The sequence below is a fragment of the Urocitellus parryii genome, chromosome 13 (assembly GCF_045843805.1).
Source record: "Urocitellus parryii isolate mUroPar1 chromosome 13, mUroPar1.hap1, whole genome shotgun sequence".
NCBI classification, from domain to species: Eukaryota; Metazoa; Chordata; class Mammalia; order Rodentia; family Sciuridae; genus Urocitellus; species Urocitellus parryii.
In genome coordinates, this window is record NC_135543.1 from 37416858 (window position 1) to 37432783 (window position 15926).

At 32.3% G+C, this 15926-nt stretch overlaps 1 protein-coding gene across 4 annotated transcripts in view; it reads left to right on the forward strand.

The window, feature by feature from the left end:
- Positions 1-15926, forward strand: part of Nol4 (nucleolar protein 4) — a 306970-nt gene that overhangs the window by 64619 nt on the left and 226425 nt on the right. For 3 of the 4 annotated variants that reach the window (XM_026400031.2, XM_026400032.2, XM_026400033.2), the window contains exon 2: positions 6138-6287. In XM_026400031.2, the coding sequence (XP_026255816.1) occupies positions 6138-6287 (150 nt within the window). Of the gene's footprint in view, positions 1-6137; positions 6288-7256; positions 7320-15926 lie in introns of all 4 variants that reach the window. The other variant, XM_077792305.1, reaches the window with a different exon arrangement.

The window sequence follows — 15926 nt, forward strand, 5'->3', positions numbered from 1 at the left end:
TTATTAAAATTTAAACTAAACGCATTAAGTAATTCATATTAAAATATTATAATAAATATTCAAAATTTTAATGGCTTTGTTATTTTACTACAGTGTAATATTATCTGTGCTCTTGAAGAAGTTTTTTTTGGTCTGTATCTGTATGATGAAAATACCACAAAATGGTACATTTTTGTGCATTTCTTTCCAATGTTAGGTTTAGTGATTTTACATCATAACTTGGAATAGCTGTGGTAGAAGTATTGACACACAGAAATCAGTAAAGCCAAAAGCCAGGAGTGATTTATTGGTTTTTTCATTGTGTTTGTATGGTAGTTGAAGTTTCAGTTTAATGAATAAAATTTGTACAAGGGCGAAAAATAGTTTAATAGTAAATCACCTGCAATATTAATTAAAATTATTCAGAAAACTTACAGATTGGGATGAAATTTTATTTGTCATATCATAGTTAAATCAAAATTATAGGTTGACAGATATGTAAGAATTTATGAAAATGTTCTGTGATAAATGGTAACCTGCAGAATTTTCCATGAAAGTGCATTTTATTATTATTATTTATAAATTGTATGTTGCACACCTCTTTATCAGTAAAGTTTATAATAACCTATATATTTATGTATCCTTGGAGGGATAGTTGTCAGCTCTCACAAGCACAGTGCTATAATCAACACTGCAGTAGTGACTGAATCTCTTCCATTTCCATTCGGTGTTCATGGGTTTGTGGATTGTTTGGATGTTTTATCTAAGGTCCTCTGTTTGCCTATTTTTCATCCTTGAACTCAAAATCCAAAGCTATTAGATAGTACATATTTTAACAGTTTTACTGATATATAACTCACATATCATGCAATTCATCATTTAAAGTGTACAATCGAATTTTCTTAATATTTTTGGAGGATTGTACAACCATTACCATCGACCAAGTTTAGAACAGTTTTGTCCTTCCTAAAAGAGTATGTTGAACAATTAGCAGTCAGTCTTTATTCTCTCCAGTTTTAACCAAGAAATAATCTACTTTCCATCTATGTAAGTTTGCCTATGCTAGACATTTTATACAAAATGAATCATATAATATGTGGTTTTTGTGTCTTCTTTCACTCAGCTTCAAGGTTCATCCACACTACACCATGATTGATATTTCATCCCTTTTTGTAGCAGAATAATACTCACTTGTATGGTAATACCACATTTTTCCATTCCACAGTTCAGGGACACTTACATTTCCACTTTTTTTTGCTATTACAAATAAGGTATTATTAGTATTTGCATATGATACATTTAGTGTACACTTGTTTTATAATTCGTCTTGAATATATATTTTTGAACACTAGCTAGGCCATGTGATAAGTGAGTGTTTAATTTCTGTTACTGCTAAACTGTTTTCAAAGCAACTGAATCATTTTGCATTCCCATCAGCAGTGTAGGAGGGTTCTGATTTCTATACATCCTCACTCGTACTTGATATTTTCATTTCAACAATCCAGGTGAATGTGAAGTAGGGTCTCATGGTAATTTTGATTTTCACTTGCTGATGACTAATGATATTGATCACCTTTTCGTCTTCATGTTGGTCATTTGAACATCATCTTTGTAGAAATTGATATTCAAAGTCTTTCCAATTTTTAAATTGAGTTATTTGGCTTTCTATTATTAAATATTATTGACTAGTGGATCTTATAATCCGTACATAAATTCAAGGGAATAAAAATCAAAATAATTTTATATAGAAAATATTTAGAGGACATACCCTTCTTAATTTCAAATATTACTATAAATCCAAAGTCTTTACTAAGTAACATGATATTTGTATACAATCTGATATATACATCAGTGGAATACAATTCAGACTTCAGAAATAAGTCTTACATTTATTCAATTCATTTTCAAGAGGATGTGATCCTTTGGTATGTGGTCTTAGATCCATGTATTATTAATGAGAACTCCTTATTATATTTATGATTTTCAGATATTTTATCCTATTTCTATGGGTTGTCATTTTACTTTTTTTCAGGGACTTATTTGTAGTATAAAAGTTAATTTCAATGTAGTTATTTATGAATTTTTCTTTAATTACTTTTACCTTTGGTGTCATAATTCTGAGAACTTTGCCTTACCAAAAATAACAAACATTTTAATCCTTTGTATTCCTGTAAGAATTTCAAGTTTTAGCTTTTATGTTTAGATCTGTCCTCCATTTTGACTTAACTTTTGTATGTGTGGCTCAGTAGAGATCAGACTTCTTTTTTTTTTTTTTTTTTTGAACTGGGGACATAATTGTCTTGGTAGCATTTATTGAAAAGATAACTCTTTCTCTACTGCATTGTCACTCCTCTTGAAAATGAACTGAATAAATGTAAGGCTTTATTTCTGACATATAGATTCTATTCTACCAATCTATATATCAATTTGCATACAAATACCAGGCTATTGAACAAAGACTTTGGATTTACAGTAATCTTTGAAATTACAAAGGGTATGATATCCAAATATCTTCTTTGTAAAATTATTTTGATTATTCTTTTTCTTTTGCATTTATAAATGAATTATAGATGAGCTTGCCAATTTCTGTAAAAAGCTAACTGGGATATTGGTAAGAAATTTCATTGATTAAAGTGAATAAAACTTTTAGTATTGTCATCTTAACTATGTTAAATGTTCTGATCCATGAATAGAGGATGTATTCCCATTTATTTCCACCTCATTTTAAATATCTCTTAACAGTATTTTGTAGTTTTAGTGTGTAAGTCTTAAATTTCTTTTGTTAATTTTTATAAATTTGTTAATTTTATATCTAAATTTGTTCCTAAAATTGTATTGTTTTGGTGTCCTACAACATGAAATTATTTTCTTTAATTCAATTTTGTATTCACTAATAAATAGAAATATAATTGACTCTTGTATGTTTATTTGACCTTGCTTATTAGCTCTACCAGTTTTCTTGTGGATTCCTTAGGATTTTCTGTGTATGAGATCATGTCATCTCTACAGTAACATGCAAAGCATCTACAAAGATACTTTTATTTCTTTTTTCCCAATCTGGTGCCTTTTTGTTCTTTTTAAATCTGATTCCCTAGTTGAAACCTACGATGGACATTTGGGTCATTTATTTTATACGTTCAATCTCTGAAAGTATTTTTGAGTTTTAATCATAGAATGAGGGTGTGAATTGATGTTGAATAACAGTAGTAAACAGAGCCACATGATGGGAGAATTATAGAGAATTATAGATCATTTTTCTCCATTAACATGTGTGATTTCAGTATTACCTTGATAAACTCAGAATTTCTGAATTCATGAAAAATTTTGAGTGTTAAATGATTGTGAAGCATCTCCAACACGTGCTCCTATAGCACAATTTGTACCTCCTGTGAGTCAATACCATTTACAGCTGGCTCAATAAGGAGCACCCAAATCCTAAATCCTGAAACTTGTAAATGTTAGCTTGTTTGGGAAAAGGGCCTTTGAGAATATACCTTTGTTAAAGATTTTGAGATGAGAAAATTATCTTGTATTATCTGGATGGACTTAAATACCATCATGAAGGTCTTTATAAGAGAGAGCACATTAGAATAGAGGCATGCAGAAGAACAGAAAGTCATATGATACAGCCCCAAGTCGGGGAATGCTGGCAACTGCCAGAAGCTAGAAGAGACAGGATGGGTTCTCTCCTAGACCTTCTGGGAAGGAGTGCCACTCTACTGGACTTGAATTTGGACTTTGGGCCTCTAGGACTATGACAGAATAAATTTCTATCTTTTTTTACAAGCAACCCATGTTATGGCCATTTGTTATAGAACCCAAAGGAAATTAATATTGATGCTAATAATCATTTGTTTGAATATCTAGTTTCTGCAGTAGATGGTTAACTGCACAAAACCCTCTATTATCTATCTCATACATCTCAGTAAGCGTAGTAGCTAGCACAGGGCTTGGCAGTACTTAGGTTTTGTTGGATACTAGATAAAATGAATAAATGGGCAGTGGGTTTTAGTGTTTAGCTGGGTGAATAGGTAAACATGCTAATAAATTTGGGAACAAGTAATATATTTATTTACACAAATGAATATATAGTGATTAACAACACTAATTTATTAGCTTATTTAGCAAGGGAACTAGGTAGATGCTACACATTGATGATTGGGAGCAAAGGAGACAAGTTTCATAGGTAGTTTATATATATATATATATATATATATATATATATATATATATATATATATATATAAAACTCAGGAGCACTCGGCCACTGAGCCATGTCCGCAGCCCTTTTTTGTATTTTATTTAGAGACAGGGTCTCACTGAGTTGCTTAGTGCCTCACTTTTGCTGAGGCTGGCTTTGAACTCAAGATCCTCCTGCCTCAGCCTCCCAAGCTGCTGGGATTCCAGGCATGCGCCACCATGCCCAACAGTTTTATTGATGGAAAAAGTTAGAATTTGGGTTTCTGGCCTAAAAAAAAAAAAAAAATTTCTGAAAATACAGGCCAGGAAGAGGCATCTGGAATCATGCTTTCCTGGACACTGCCCTCTAAGCTCTAGCAATTTTCCAGGCTGGCATGCTTCATGCAGCTTCTCTGGACTCCTAGAATCTACTGGTCTTGTTTCACAAGGCAGTGAGGTAATATACAGGGGGCCCAGTTATAGAAGAGAGGCCTCAAGATGTCACAGAAGAGATGTGGAAAGTCTGAAATCAAATTATGAACTATATGCATCTGAGATAATTTGTGAAGGGAGCACTAAAGAGTGAACAGAGGTGAGAGGCCTGGCTGTCTGGCTTAACATGCAATTTCATATATCTTGTTATTGCAATGTGCTGCTTTAGTCACTGCTACCTACAAGGCCTAATGCAATTAAGAAACAGGGTCCGGGAGGGAAGAGGGAAGGAAAGAAAGAAAGAGAAAAATCAAATCAACAGAAAGTAGAAAGTGCCTGGTGGTTCACTTTCAGTTTTACAGTAAACTCAGCCTGCTGGAGTTACTTTTTAAAGAGACTCTTGCCATTTGGCTATATTCTGTGTAATAATTTTACTTACTGGCTTGTGCTGTTTACCAGTATGAATATGAATGGATGTATGGTGTTACTTCAGGTTAGTGTGTGTGTGTGTGTGTGTGTGTGTGTGTGTGTGTGTGTGTGAGGGAGAGAGGGACTCCACAAGTAGGAAGCCCTTTCATTCTGTAAGCATGTAAGATTAGCCTTTTTCATTATCTCCTTCCTAACTTCTCATTCTTCTCTATCATTTGTGTGAACTCTTGGATCTAGACTGTACTTCCCATTGTCATGACTTGCCCTGATTCAACTTCTTCCTGATGTCAAATTATATTTCTTTCAAGAAGCTACCTTAGCAGGAGGTGATGTCTTCATCCTCTGAACTCCTATAGTAGTTTGCTTATATTTTTTATGTAGCCATAAAATGACTAAGTCCACCATTTACTGAGTATTCGGTATATGCTAAACATTGTGTTACATCCTTTACATACATTATTTCATTTAATTTTTACAATGATTCTGTGAAGTGGGCTCTACTATCATCATTTTGCAGCCGTGAAAACAAAATTTAAAGAAATTAAGTGAACTGAAGTTTAAGTGATCGAGATCCACAGTTCACACATAGGTGATTTCTAAGACTCTCAGCATTAACTTTTAACACCTTGTCCTTGAGTTTAACCTTGATAATATATGCATTTCCTTTTCTAGATTAGATGATGTTTGAGGAAAGAGACTCAGTATTATCTCTTTAATTTTTCTAATTACAACTCCTAGGACTCAGTAACTCAAACATTGGTTTAATGAATCAAGCCGTATCCAGAATGAAATTATTGCAATAAAAGTTACTAGGCATTAAAATGTATTTTAAAATAACATTAAAGACTTATACTGATGATTACAAATAAAAAACCAAAAGATGGAAATTGTGGATAGGCATGATTTACATAATATTAAGTATGCCTTTCTTCCATTTCTTACAGTCCTGTATGTAAGTAATGCATAAAATGGTAGGATTTTCATTCATGAATTTTTCAAGTTTTCTATGTAGATGATTCATCTCAGAGTATCAAAATATTTTGTCTTAATCAATTTCATGTGTTAAATGCAAATGACTATATTGATATTGTGGGGTTTTTGTTTTGTTTTCTTTCTAGGATGGAGTTGGTGTAGATGAGAAGCTGTCTTTGCGGCGAGTAGCTGTGGTTGAAGATTTCTTTGACATTATCTATTCGATGCATGTGGAAACAGGGCCAAATGGAGAACAAATTCGAAAACATGCTGGACAGAAGAGAACTTACAAAGCAGTAAGTAAAAAAAAAGAAGAAGAAAAGAAAGGAGGAAAGCATGCATTTTGAAATTTGTTATTATGTTTGCTTAATAAATTTGAAATAATTATAAATATTCTACAACATAAATTAGACCATATCATGGTCACACCCAACACTTAAAATTATAATTATTACTGATTCTGTTTTGGTCATATTTTTATAAATCAATTGCATATAATTTAAACCTGTCTCTAGAATTCTCATATTGTTTTATTTTGAATACATATGTAAATATATATGCAAATATTTATAAAGTATGGTAGTTCCTGTCAAATGCCACAAATGGGAAGATATATTTGTATTACAAATTGTGTATCATAATATGTGAATTATAGGACTGCTGCCTTTACTGTTTTAACATTTCTTCCCATAAAGTCCTATTTATATATTTGAATATTTCTTATTTTACCCTTGTAGTTTATGGACAAAAAATCCTATGTACTTTCTTATGTCCCCTTATATTAAATACATTTGTCCTGAAGGATATGTATTTCTTAATTTTCCAGAATGAACTATTTAAAAATATGGGTCATTTTCATAAGTCTAATGCCCTTTTGAACATTTTTAAATGGAAAAATATAATGTTTTAATTGTAAAGTATTTGAAAAGGAGATTTAATTAACTGTTGTATATTGAAATGTATTTGTTGTCAAATGGAGTTATATATTATTTTTAAAGTTTATAATTATACCTACAGTTTTATCTAGACATTTTAATCTAGCTTCTTATTTAATTAAAAACTTTGTGAAATCATGTTTCTGTAGATATTTCGTCTTTTCTAGCAAAATTGAACAGTAAATTATTCTTTTCCAATATGAGCAAAGTGTACATTAGAAGTACTTTATCAGCAATCAAAATAATATCCTCTTTTTGAATTCTTATTGAACTCTGCTTTTGGCTACCTTTATATTAACTGTTTTCAGCTATATTGATACACAATATCAGTCTGGATCCATTTTTTTTTCAGATACAGAAAAATGTGTGAAATGCTCAAAGTTTCAAATACAGGTACATATGTTTGAAAATTAGCTACTGAGCATAAGAAATAGCTTCTTTTTCCATAACTATTTTTTGCTATATTGCCAGGGTCATATTGAATCTTTGTAGTTGCATAATAACCCCTAATACATGTTGTATTTATTCCTCCTTTTCTATGGTTTTGTTTCTTGGCTGTTTCCAAATTGCATGGTTTGTGGGCAGGCACAACTGTAAGTTTCCTTACATAATTCTGCCACATAAACTTTCTTTTGACTTATACATCCAAGGAGACCTTCTTAGTTCTTATCATGACTAATGATAATGACCTAGCTTCTTGAGACATTTTTATGTAGACTAATATTACTGAGCACACTCATTTTGCCTGTCTCCTAAGCCAGAGTTGTTCCTCTGGACAGTAATAGGGAAAAGATTACGTATTGATCTACTAATATCACTAACTGTGCACTCTTTTGATAATACATTTTCATGAAACAGATACCTGAACTTGGTAAGACTCTGAGATAGGAATGTGTAAGTTCAGTTTTAAATGAAAAAAAAATTAGCAAAAATAAAATCCTGAACAATAAACAAGTAACTTCATCATTAGTAGAGTGGCAGCTATATCTGTTTAGGTGCCAAAAGCAATTTAAAATAATTTAATCTTTAAAATGAATTCATTAGATTTAATTAAATTGGAAGCATGAGTCAATACCTCATACCTAAAGCCTCGCCCTGTACTTTCTTAAATGAATGTAGAATCTGGTCCATTGTCATTATGCCTGCTATACACCTGCTGACTACTTTGAATAAACCTGCAAGTGTGTTTCCAACACATACACTTTGTATTAACATTATTAAGACGTTTTCTGCCTTTTGGGTTGGAATGCCATCTTTGAAAGCAAAAGCAGTGCCTGAAATATCATCCAACCTCTCTTGAGAATGTTCTATTTGAAGATCCTTCTTTCCCAAGTTTATTTATTTTTTATTTCCATATTTAAAGTTTTATCACCTTGTCCTAATAGCAGGAAGGTTCTTTTGGCCTAAACTTTTTTTTTCTGCTGGTATATCTCAATTGAATCCTAATTAGGGAACATTTCCATTTTATGGAGTAATAATTTATTGTAGGAAAAAAAAAAGAGAATTGCTGCAGAGCCAGCAAAACCGTGCACATGACTCAACAGTGAATTGAGTCTAATGTTAAAAATTAATATAAATGTTCAATTAATGGGGCATAAAACTAAAACACAATTTGAAATGGAATGGTTCAGTGCTATTAGAGCCATCGCCTGTTGGGTCAGAGTTTAGCTCTCAACAGTAATGCTGGAATTGGCTAGTCATTGGTAGGCTTAGCTATATAACCTATTGCAATTATAATGGTTCCCATTCAGTTTAGGATTTTTTCCTTAGTTCTAACACATTGGCTCATATAGCATGCATGATTATGTTTATTGACCTTCTTTTTCTTCCTTTTCCTACATGGCCAAGAAACCATACTTATACAACTAATCATTAAAGCGTTTCATATTGTCTTAACAATATTATCAATAGATTTAGTGGTCATTTTATTTACTTTGCCTTTTTTGCAAATCTTCTTTCTATGTTTTCACTCTGCAGGAATTGATGGTCTTTTAATATTGGATTAACTTTTGAATGCTATTTGGTTTTCCTATCTGCAGTATATCATTCCTTGAAATATCTAGGTATTATACAACTTACAAATTATTGCAAAATCTGGTCTGAAGTTTAGATAAAATTGGAGGGTATATGTTCTATTATTCATGAGCTCTAGAAAAATCCACATAAAATGACACATTTTAGGAATATGTAAAGGCTATCATAATTATTTTTAATTATTGAGTTCTAGTGTTTTGTAGATTTTTTTTGTCTGAATTTGTATCTGTGTTCTAGAAACTGATAGTAGTGCAGAGTGTGTTTCCTGTAATATATTTAACATGGTCAATTCTTTGTTATCTATATTAGTAGAATGGAGAAGAGATGTGGACCATCACTTATTATGTTTGAATTTAAAATACATCACTGTCCCAAAATGAATAGCAGGTGTGTTTAGCAATTTGGATAGTGACTTAAGAATTAATGATGTAGTATTATAAAATTAATTCAGGATTTTGTCTTGTCTTCCAGTTCCTAAGTCTTCTCAACTTCTGCCTGAACTCCACCTTCAGTGAACACATCACTGTTCTCTCGTTATCTTTTGTTACTGTATTTAATCAGAGGTGAAGCACAGCTGCCCTTTCAGGGTCAAATTAAAGGATTAAGTTTAAAAACTCTTTCTTGCTACATGTAAAATAAGTATAACTGGTGGAAATCCAAGAACTAAGGGGAAGGTTAGCCGTATCAATAGAGAGAACAGTCTGCATATACATGTGTACACACACATACACAATTTGCAGTGTGATATCATAAACTTACATGTATTACTCATATATATATAGCTGCCAATAATTACATTTATTTAATTCAGAGTGGAGAGCATATGCTATAGCTAAAAGAAAATAGGCTGGAAGCCAGATAAACATAGCTTTAAATTTCAAATCTAGCACTCATTTCCTATCTGTGCCACTTTTGGCAAATTATTTACTTTTTGCCTTTAGGAGAGGATAATGATATACATGATGTGGTGAAATGAGTGTGTTAATATGCATAAAGTGCTTGGCATATGGTGAACTTGCTGCTGATATTATTTCTCCTCCTCTATTTAATTACTACTGGAGTTCCAGGTAGAAGAACAAGTAGGACAATTAGCATAACTCTATCATAGAGATCATAGCTTTCTTGCCAGATGAAGTTTACAAGAATTTCAATTATTTTATTTACTTTTCCCAAAGTTTTAAGTCTTTTAAATTAATTCACAAGTTTTCAGATTTTGGAAGTTAACATTTTTAATTAAATTGTTTTTTTTTTAAATTGTCAATTTAATTTTATGAAAAGCATCTCTTTAAAGAGTTTGCTCTCAACATAAAGGGAATATTCCTTCCCAGAAATAAACTGTAAAAAAATTTTCAATTTCTTTAGTCAAACTCCAAAAATTAATAGGGAAAATCTTTATTATATTCAGAACACTCAACCTTAAAACTTTAGTTCATATTATTTTTGTCTTGTTCACTTAATAAACACCTATTGGTTCAGCTTCTTGATACTGCTAAATAGGATTTTTTTAAGAGAGAGAGAATTTTTTAATATTTATCTTTTAGTTTATGGAGGACACAACATCTTTGTTTGTATGTGGTGCTGAGGATCAAACCCTGGCCGCATGCATGCTAGGCAAGCGCACTACCGCTTGAGCCACATCCCCAGCCCTAAATAGGATGTTTTAATTTACAGTAGATTCTACTAGCTTGTTATATAAAACATACCAAAATTCTTATCAACTAATGATGAAACCAGTAAGCCAAATTTACAGCCACTGTGGTTGAAAAAATAGCACTAGACTAAAATTTAAGAGTTCTGAATAATCATTTAATCTCTTTTTGGCTTAGGTCACAGTTTTCTCACATATGAAATAAAGGAGCTATATTTCAGTTTTCAGCAGTGTCCCATAGAATTAAAGCAGTGATAATAGTATGCATGGGGCATTACTGTCCTTAGGGACAAAAGGAAAAGAGTCATCAAAGTGAGCAAATTGTTCATCACAAGAAATGCTAAAATATGGGGAATTCGTCCAGGTCTTATCAAAACAGATTGGCTATTAAGCATAGCACAGAGATTGAAGATTTTTGTTCCATTATTATCTAGAGAGCTATAATAATGATAATCACAGTAATAAAAATGATCTGTTGTCATTTGCCTTCATATTTCTATGATTTTAAAATAGTAACTAAAGAAAGAAGACTATAAAAGTCATAATCAAATGTCAGCAGATTTTGTTTACTCCTCTGTAGTTTTGCAAAATAAGTGTGTGGCAACCTACCCAAATTATCAGTGGGCAGCTCCTTCAACCTTTAAGCTGCAGTGCAACAGGTGTGACAGACATACAAGATTCATTTGCATTTGCTCTTGACCTGAATATGATGATGCTACAGATCCTTTCTGATTATTTAATGTTTTTCTTCTGTAACTTTGTTGTAAACATAGATGATGATGATGGGAACATCAGTGTTGCCTGTCTATAATCCTACAGTCTGAGACAAGGTTTTATAGAGTTTTTTGGATCTTGCACTGTTGAATTACACTGTTATCTACAGACTTCTGTGATTGTTGCCAGGAAGACTTGGGTCCCCAACATATTTCCCTTTCTAACAAAGTGCCTCAAGCCTTACTATTAGAGTATATTTGGGTGTGAGCATTGTCCCATACATCTTTATATAAAATTCAGATATCCTTGGGCAAGAGAAAACAGAGAATAAATTAGGCTGCTGGAAATCGACACTTTATATCATCACTTAAAACATTTCTTCTGTCTCTCACCTCTAGCTGAGTTAAGAGTGATTCAACACAGAAATGTGAGACATGGTATAGATGAATGTACTGACCTGCCAAGTATCAGAAGATCTGCTGATTTTTAAAAAAGTCCTAGTGTGGCATCATGCTTTGGCATGTGTTTGATGGTTAGAAGTTGAGAACTGTACCATCAAATGAAGATGAGAAGTCTCTATGATCTGTTTTGGAAATCTTCATTTAAAAAAATATTTTTAAAAAGATTAGAGCATTTTATTTAGAAATAAAGAGAAAATATTAATTAAAAATCCACAAAATTAAATGCTTTTCAGAAAAAGCACTATTAGGCATGATTAACTAACAGAATATAAAAATATTGTGTGTTTGAGTCTCTTCTTCTTTCCTTTTAGTATTTTGAATTCCTCCCTTTTCTGTCATAGATCCAAGTGCAAGGACAGCCTGTTTCTGAAGCACAGGAGTGAAGAAAATATTTTCCGAGGTTCAGAACTGCATGTCTGTAGACCACCTGTAAGCTTCTTTGTGGGAATGTAAAAAGAAAATCAAAGAAAACTAATACAACAAGTATAGGTCCCTGCCTTTTTATATAGAGGACATTATTTATTTCATTTCATTGTAAAAAACCTAAGTGCTAGAAGTAGACAACCACTGTGGGTATCTAACAGAGACAGGGACATACTTACAGAGAGCTATTCTAAATTCAAACTTTTTTTTTAATTTGGTAAAGATTCTTCATTATTGAACTAATTAATAATTGACACCATTATATAATAAATGAGTGATCTGAAATGCATTTTATAGCTAGTTTTTCTTGGATAGTTTCTCAATAAAATATTATTCAATTGTATATATTTTACAGGAAATTTTTTGAAGTTATAGTCAGTTTCTCCTTGCTGTGAACAAAAGACCTGACAAGAACACCTGAAAGGAAGGAAGGATTGTCTCATGGCTTTAGAGGTTTAGTTTATGGTCGGTGGAGTCCATTTCTTTGGGCCTCAGTGCGGCAGAACATCCTGGCGGAAGAAAACAGCTCAGAACATGGCTGTCAGGAAGCAGAGAGAGGGCTTTGCTCACCAGGACTAAATATTAACCCCAAAGACATACCCCAGTGACCTCTCCCCTCCAGTCACACCTTACCTGCCTATAATGACCACCCAGTTAATTCATATCAGTTGATTAATCCACTGATTATGTTATAATTTATAATCTGATCTTTTCACCTTTGAACATTCTTTCATTGTCTCACATGAGAGTTTTTGAGGGAAACCATATATCCAACTTGTAACAGTTATTTTCTTTCTTTCCTTTTTAACGGCTAGAGTAGAATTTTTTAAAATTTTATCATTCCTCTCAGTGGTTGAACCTATTTCTCAAACGGCTTTCAAGTACAACTTAGTGAAAGTCCTGGTTCATAGTAGATACTCAATAAATAACTTGTTGAAAGAATGAACTGCTTTTGTCTCTGTGAAATCTTTGCCTTTTTGACTCCAACTAAATAATATAAATATGTTACCAAAGTAGTAATAGGAAATAAGTTCAGAGCTGTGGCCCATGACTGTAAACACTATACAATGCACAATTCAAATTTGCAAAAAATAATGACCCTGGATTTATTCAAATTTGGAGGCTCTGTATGAAGTTAATGAATAAGTAAATATATATATATATATATATATATATACACACACACACACACACACACACACAGATATACATACATATATATACATACACACAAATATACATAATATATTTTAAGCATAGGAAAAATTATTTTTCCTGTTTGATTTTAAGGGAAATTTTGGTGCTTCATTAAATAATGGCATTACCTTTGAGCTAGGATATAAACACATTACTCACTTTATTACACATTCATTTATTTATGTCAGTTACACAGAGACCCACATGTGCATGCACACACATATACACACACGCACAGGTTTTATGTAGGTAATTTCTAAATGTTGAAAAGTTATTCAATTTATACGTAGTACCAGTAATGCTAAATTTCATTTTTATGTTACAACAGCGTCACTCTCTGTGTATAACTAACAATATTATCTAAACTACTGATTTTTGTAAAATATCTCAGATGGAAAAAGCTAAAAAAAAAATCAGTGGCATGGTAACTAAAGTTATTAAATAGCAATCCTAAACAGAAGAATAGTGTGGTTCACTGCCACTTTTCATGATTGATTTGCTTTTCATATAGTTGGAGTTGACACAGGTAGTCAGGGTAATAGTGCAAATCCTGTATATTCAGAAGCTGTCTTCTTATTAGTGGAGGCAATCAAAAGATGTAAGCGCTCATCCAAACCAGATTATCATCAACTAATAGTCCATGCACTTTCATCAATAATTTCCTTATTAATGAATATTGTCCCAGCAAATATTTTCTGAAAAGGGAATTAACCTTTGGGATAAACGTCATTAACTCTTTATGTCAGCCTAGGAAATTGCTACTTCAGTGCACCCTAGTGGTGAAAGTTAAGTAATGCAGCTTTAAAAGTACTCAACAATTAATACCAGGAGGTGATGATTCTCATTCATGTCTAGAGGCTTGTTTTCCTGGGTACTATGATGATATAATAAATAATCTCCTGAATTTCCTAAATCATATGCATATGTGCACACATAGGAATAGTAGTAGGAAGGGGATATAGGAATCGGAAACTAAAGTGAGGTTTTAGAATGTGAATGATACCAGCTTTGATGTCACGTAGATCTATGTTTAAATCCTGATAGGACAATTTCTATGTGTTTCATTTTGGAATATTAATACCTTTTAGGGGGCTTGGGTTGTATATCAGTGGTAGAGCACTTGCCGAGCATGTGTGAGGCACTGGGCTTGATTCTCAGCAGCACATATAAATAAATAAAATAAAGGTCCATCAACAACTAAAAATAATTTTTAAAAATACTTTTTAGGGCCATTTTGAAGATCATAAATAACATGCAAAGGTTTTTAATTTAATAATTGCCTCATATGCTGTAGTTTATATTTAGCTTAGTAGAGAATTTTTAAATATATGGAGTTGTCTGTTAGGTAACAGACATTATAGATTGTTTTTTTTTATAGAATTCAAATATATAATAAAAAAATCTACTTTTTTTTAATGGGTCAACTGTGCTCCTTGGTGACCTGTAGACATCACATATTCATGTCTTCATTTGTGACTTTCTCAGAACCAAACATATTACTCACTGGCTTCATAAGCAGCAGTTTTAGTCATTTCACTATTAAAAAAAAAGAAACTGTATTTTAGAGATTTTTATGCATTTATCTTTACTACTTCTCATCCTGCTTTTTGCCTTCAGTTTTCTGGGATTTTTTCATCATAGCCAGCATATACCACATCTGTATTTGAGCATGGCTCTGCTCCTTAAGCCATAGTAATTGGAAAAGTTGACTGCTGAACAAACTGAGATCTTGTTGTTGTTGCCACTTCTGAGAATTTAGAATTCTGAATTATTCTCCCCTAAGCCCCATATCATGTAAATATGATATCCTTTTCAAGATATATCAATTAGTTGTATAATTATCACTATAGTCTAAATCAAGATCTTCCAAGAGGGCATCATAGGGTTTGGGAACAGACAAGTGGTATTGCTTCAGATACTGCAAGGCCACTTCATATCTCTAACCTTTGAGGATTAAATTCCAGCAATACAATCATCAACAATTGTGATAACCAAAAAATATCTCTGGTCTCTATTTGTCGAATTTCACTACCAATGATAAGATATTTTCTTAAGGAAACTCTGGGGAAAGTTCTATACTTAGTATCTTCAAAAATATGCTTTCCTTATTGGTCAGTTTGTTGAGTAATTCAAGAATTCAGACAATGAATTCTGCATCCATGATGCCTTACCATCTCACAGACAGCCCCTTATGCAAGCTCCTGACTTGCGTAAGTATATGAGGACTATAAAACTTTAAACTCTAATTTACAGAGTTAAATCTAAATTTCTTCCTTTCCCCCCCATTCTACTAAATGGCTAATTTTTACCTGCTTTGAGTATCTGCAGCAATTATTTCTTAGCTATGTGCTCAAAAAAATATTGGCTCTCCACAGATTAGCAGTGTATAATAAAAGTAAACTAACAGGGACAGTTGCAACAGGAGGCTTGAATGTGCCAGTCAACACCGGATTAAGAGAGTGACCTGCTTGTCTTGTCCTTCTCCCCTAAGCCCCAACAGAAACATGAATGTATCATGGAAAA